At 21.2% G+C, this 6000-nt stretch overlaps 2 protein-coding genes across 2 annotated transcripts; one reads left to right on the top strand and one right to left on the bottom strand. All coding sequences in view use genetic code 6, as the record gives it.

Annotated features, from left to right (window-relative positions):
• Positions 1 to 1359: 1359 nt before the first annotated feature.
• On the bottom strand, positions 1360 to 2024 carry TTHERM_00721920 (transmembrane protein, putative; the record flags this gene model as incomplete). The annotated part of the gene is made up of 2 exons (XM_001031922.3): positions 1360 to 1880; positions 1931 to 2024. 2 exons carry the CDS (start codon positions 2022 to 2024, stop codon positions 1360 to 1362), a joined length of 615 nt encoding a protein of 204 aa, XP_001031922.3.
• A 2349-nt stretch (positions 2025 to 4373) lies between these two features.
• On the top strand, positions 4374 to 5579 carry TTHERM_00721910 (nematoblast specific protein; the record flags this gene model as incomplete). Its single annotated transcript, XM_001031921.1, has 1 exon — positions 4374 to 5579. One exon carries the CDS (start codon positions 4374 to 4376, stop codon positions 5577 to 5579), a length of 1206 nt encoding a protein of 401 aa, XP_001031921.1.
• Between the last annotated feature and the right edge of the window lie 421 nt (positions 5580 to 6000).

Here is a 6000-nt window from a genome sequence, read left to right as displayed (position 1 = left end):
AATAAATTTAAAGGATATTAATATAAAAATTAATAATTACTTCTTCTAATTAGTTATATTTTTTAATCTATTATATCATTTATTTATTTTTCAAAAATATTGAATAGCAATTTATTAAATTTGATTAATTTATTAATTAATTATAAATGGATAAAAAGAACAAATAAATATAATAATGAATTAATTATCAAATATAAATTTATAATTTGGTTTTATGAAGAGATATCACAGAAAAATTAATTTAACATTCACTATTTAAACTTAATATTTCTTTAATATTTGTATTTAAAACAAACGCTTAAAAATATATATAGTAAGAATTAGAGATGGTCAGTTATTTATTTAGTCCTATTTGAAAAAATTCTAGTTGTTAATGTTCTTAAATTTTATAAGAATAACGTTTATAAGTAGATTTTTCTGTTTTAGTTTTGTAATTTTGGGAATATTTATAATATTTCTAATATAGCAAGATGCCATACAAAAATTTCATGGTTTGTATTCCACTTTTTATGAAATATATTTTTTTATTTATTTATTAAAAAATTTAATGTATATATATATGTATTATAATATAATTATAATTAATAAATAATTTAATTTATTTTTATTTCAAAATAACATTTTAAATTATTAATAGTAAATGAGGGGGGAAAAATAAATAGAATATTAAATTTCACTAAGTATATTAAAAAGAATCATACGAATGAATGAAGCTTTATTTTATTTTTAAAAAGCAGTAAATATGATTAATAAAAACTTCTAAATAATGTTTAAAAGCATAAATATATATATGCATTAATTACTTAGAATTATATTATTAACATTATTTTTTATGGAAATTCTTTTTCGCTGATATCTCAACACCTTTTTCAACTTTTTTCAAACTTGGATTTTAACTATAATTCTGAGGAAGGCTTTTTTAAGTATCTAAGCATGCTAAAATGAAGCTAGAAAGAATATTTTTAGAGTTATTTTATTAAAATCTTTTAAATATTTTATATGATTAAGCTTTATTTTGTAAAGCCAACTAAAATAAATAAAATAATTTATCTTTGCTTGCTTTTTTTCTATAATAATGGTAGATATATATTCTTCATCTATTTATTTATTTCTCAGCAATAAAAATGGCTTATTTAGGAAATAATAGAGATTTTAAACTTGCTTAAGCCTATTTTTTTATTAAATTTAGAATTAATCATAATATAAAACCATAAACAGTATTTACCTTAAATTCAAATTGTGAGATTGCTACTCCTTTTTTCCATTTTTGCAAGAGGTTGAAAACATAGTTTTTCTAAACTTAAACATACTTTTTCAGACAAAAAAAGGAAGAATTTTCGAATTTTGTTAGGTTACTACTCAATTCGCATTCTAAATTTTTGCTAAATCTTTAGCTAAAGTAAGTGTTATTTATTTTTTTTTTACTTTTCTGTAAAAGGGTAAAAACAATAACTCCAAAAATGATTTTTAAAGTTGATATTAGTCCATATTTATTGCAAAAGCACAATCATCATTTATTTAAGCTTAATTTCCCTTAATCGCATATATGCACCTATCTTCTAAATTCGAAATAAGTAGTACTTGAGATGATTGATCTGCTAAAATGTTTTCAATATAATCTTTTTGATTAATCAACAAAGAGCTTTTGGTTGATATATTTTTTATTTCGCCATCTATTTTAAAGTAATTGACTATTTTTCTTATATTTTAATTAACAATATGATTGATTGATTGATTGATTGATTTATCTAATCTAATGTATTAAAAAGGATTTTATTATATATTTTTAATAAAGAAAATGAAGAATAAATATTTAGTTAGAGATTGGGTACGAAAAATATTTTTTAGAAAAAATAAGAATTTTAAAAATTGATACACTTCTTTTTTCTTAATATGATTCCAGTTAAAACTTAAAAAAAATAATTTTAACAAATAAAAAAATTGAAACAAATAGATAAAAAGTATAAATGTTAATAATTTTGCTTTGAAGTTTCAGCTTAACTAAAGTTATATAAGAATATCATTTTATTATTTATAATCTTGAGGGTTGATTTAATAAGAAATACTAAAAATAGCATTTATTTTGCCTAATATTATTTTCCATTTTATAAATGAAATAATCCTACTAATTTATTTATTTATTTATTTGAAAATAATTTGAAAAAATATCATAAACTTTCAATAAAAAGGTTACAGCTTCTTTTTCAATATTTTCATTCATTGATCCCACTTCTAATAAAAGAATGCTTAAAATAATTTTGGTTTGAATTCTAAAGCTTTTGATTAAATTTTTTTGACTTCTTCATCCATTTTGATAAAATCATAAATGATTCTTCAATAGATGTTAGAATAAATATTATATTCATTTGTTTTGTCGAAGTTGTTATACAGTTTCTAATTTTAAAATAAGAAGAAAATAAAAGATTCAAATTGTTTCTGGTGAACTTATAAAACTTTATTGTAATATTTCCTAGCTCATTTGAATTACTTACTTCGATATAAGCTTTGACTGATTATGATTTTATTTAAAAAGTCTTTTAGAAACACTCCATTAACTCTTTTACTTTTTCAACTAATAAAAAAGAAATTCCTAATTAAATACTCGAATCAAAGCCGAAAGGTTTAATTTCTAAAGCTTTTGTTTGAGAAACTCTGAATAACCTCTTACTATCTTTTTAAACTTAGTTCAAAAACCTTAAATAAAATACATATTATTTAAGTGGAAGATATGAATTAGTTTGACTCTTAGTAAATTTATTATAGCTAACGCCTAATTAAAATCTAGTGGTATGGCAACCTCTAGATGTTAATTAGGCTAGGTTTTTTTAAAAAAATATTCTTTTTAAATAATTTAAAGCAAAAAAATTAATTTTTCACAAAAAATTAAAAGGCCTTTCTTTTTAATAAAATCACAGGTAGATCTGATAAATTCTGACAAATTAAAATAAAAAAAGCAAGAAAGCTACTTAGCTTTCAAATTTCAATACCTGGATTAGCAATATACTTCAACCAAGATATTTATAAGTTCATACTGGATTTATTTATTATTTAATGATGCTAATTAAATAGATTATAATTTAATTTAAACAGATTTTTATTTGTTCTATAAATATATACTACCTACAACTCAAATTTAGATTTCTAGAAAATCTATTATTAAATTTAATGTAAAATACCATTACTTTTAGTTTTATTACACCTGTCAGGTAAATTCAAATTTCTTTACATCTAAATTAAAGAAAAAATAAGCAATTATTTTAAGTATTAAATAATTTCTTTTAATTTATTTAACATAAACAAAATTATTAATTTAAAATGGATCATCATCTAATCTAAACACTAAAAATTATAATATTTGAGGTAAATGTTGTTATAAAAAAATTAAACTGATAAATATTTGCTTTATCTTTGTCAAGATTTACATACTATTCATTTTTTTAGTTAGTTAGATTTGTTTTATGTTCATTAATAAAGGAATATAATATTTATTTAATATGCATTATTAAACAAAAATATTCCTACTACTTTTTAAAAAATCATAAATAATGTTATTTATTACTCTTTTAAAGTTAAGCTTACATAAATAATTAATTTAGTAAAATAGATAAATTTTAGTAGGATTAAAAATCTATTCAAACTTAATTCATACGTAATTTGGAATTACTAAACCTTTCTTGGATTTAAGGTTAATTATCATTATTTCAATTTTAGTAACAGGATCATTTTAGAGAATATTTTTACTTTTAAAGTCTTTTAAAATGTTTAAAATCTAAATAAATCAATTATATAATAGCTATTTTTATTTTTTAATTACATTTTAAAAATATTTGATTTAGGTATTATAGTAAATTTGTTATTTGATTGCTTGCCATGTTATTTACATATTAGCTTAATACTTTAATTAAGTCAGATATATAAAAATAGGAATGTCAAAATTTGTTTTAATTCAGTTAAAATGTAAAGTAGCTAAGTGCGAATGAATAGCATATTTAGTGTGATTAAAATATATTTAAATATTTAATTATTAAAATTATTAGAAAAAATAATAATAGCTTTTATTAACAAACATAAGGATGCATAATTATAATTATTTATGATAAATAAATATTACTTACTGGCTTAATATTAATAATACCAATCCATTAGAAAAAGATTATCAAATTAGCTATAATTTTTTTGATACATTACTTAATTTACTCGAATAATCTTCTATCACCCAAAATTTAACCATAAGTTTAGATAAGGGATAGTCAAACATATATTTTTATTAGTAAATAGAATTGTTTAAATTATGAATTCCATTTTAAATATCAATCAAATTTTTATATTTTAAATCATTATTAAATAAAAATAATAATAAAGATAAAGTTAAAATGACTGACATAAAAGTATCTTTTGGTTGGAACTCTTACTAAACTTGTTCTGCATAGTAGTGTTCCAATGCTTCAATTTTAGAGCAAGGAGTCTCTTATTGGTAAGATTCTAACATTATCATAAGCCTTTTCTTCTATGTTGCTGTTGCTGGAGCTTATGATATTTCTCTTTTGTCTACTGAAGTATAGAGATCAGCAGAACTTTAAGTTACTATTCCCACTATCTCCTACAGATACTTTGCAAAATTTAACACTGATAGCTTGAATTTATCTCTCGGTACCATCCAAATTAAATATCCTGGCTACTATTAAGTAAATTTTCAAGGGACTAATTCTTTGGTAAATAGAAAAACTGGCTATTATCCTTAATTAAACTCTTTGATTCTCTCAGGTTCTCAAAACTAAAATGCTATATATTTCGTTAATGATTCTTTTTCATCATATTATGGAAGAAGAGGTCCTTCATGTCATTTCACATACAACCTAGAATCCAAAACAAATATCTAGCAATTCTTCAATGAAGTTACTGTTCCTAAGTATTGGGATGCAGTGGGCACTTATGCAATGGCAATAGGTTTTGACTATGGATATTTTGGAATGTAAGTGAATTCTGAATCTGAAAGAAAAATTCTTTTTTCTGTATGGAGTCCATAGTCAACTGATGATCCATCTCAAATATCAGCTGATAATACTGTTATTTTAGTATCTAAAGGTAACAACACTGTAATTAACTCATTTGGAGGTGAAGGTTCTGGTGGACAGAGTTATCTAGTTTATCCTTGGGTTGCAGGTGTTTCATATTAATTCAAACTTGTTGGTTAGCCTTCTACAAACGGGTACTCAGTATTTAGCGCTTATTTTAAGGATCCTACAAAATCATAAGATTATATTTTAATTGCTTCATGGAAAAGACCAAAAACATAATCGTACTTAAGTGGTTTATACTCATTTATAGAAAATTTTAATCCAGAAAAAGGACATATTTCAAGGAAAGCCTACTTTAATCACTAGAAAGCTATTGATTACAGAAACAAAGAAGTCAAAGTATTATCAGCTTACTTTACTTATGATGTTACAGCAGATAAAAAGTAGAGGTTTGATTATGACGGTGGTGTTGATAACGTAAAAGGATTTTACCTTAGAAACTGTGGTTTTTTTAATAAGACTAATGTCTAGTATGGGGATACTTTCATAAAAAATAAATGATAAAATTTAAGATATTAGATATTTTATATATTTTTACATTATTTGTTTGTATTAAATTAAAAATCAAATACCATTTTAAAGTCATTTTTTTAGTTGAAATGATATTTTTAGATTAAGTCTTAAAAATAAATTTTTTAAAACTTTTCTGAAAAAAAATATTTTTTTAATATTAGGATATTTTGATGATCCTTTAATACCTTTTTTAATACCTTTGATAATTTTTATAAACTCTAATATCTAAAAAATAAAGTGATAATAGCATTCAGTTAGCATTAAATATTTAAGAAAAATAAGATTTTGTTATGTTTTGATTTAGACATAATTTTATACAAAATAAACATAAAAAATCATATTATATAATTTCTAATTTAATTTTGAATAAAGTTTTACTTTTTCAAATTTACTCTCATCTTATTCTATC

Source organism: Tetrahymena thermophila (genome assembly GCF_000189635.1).
Source record: "Tetrahymena thermophila SB210 genomic scaffold scf_8254515, whole genome shotgun sequence".
Classification (NCBI taxonomy): Eukaryota; Ciliophora; class Oligohymenophorea; order Hymenostomatida; family Tetrahymenidae; genus Tetrahymena; species Tetrahymena thermophila.
Note: the sequence above shows the minus strand (reverse complement) of the source record. Positions and strands in the feature narration are given on the sequence as shown.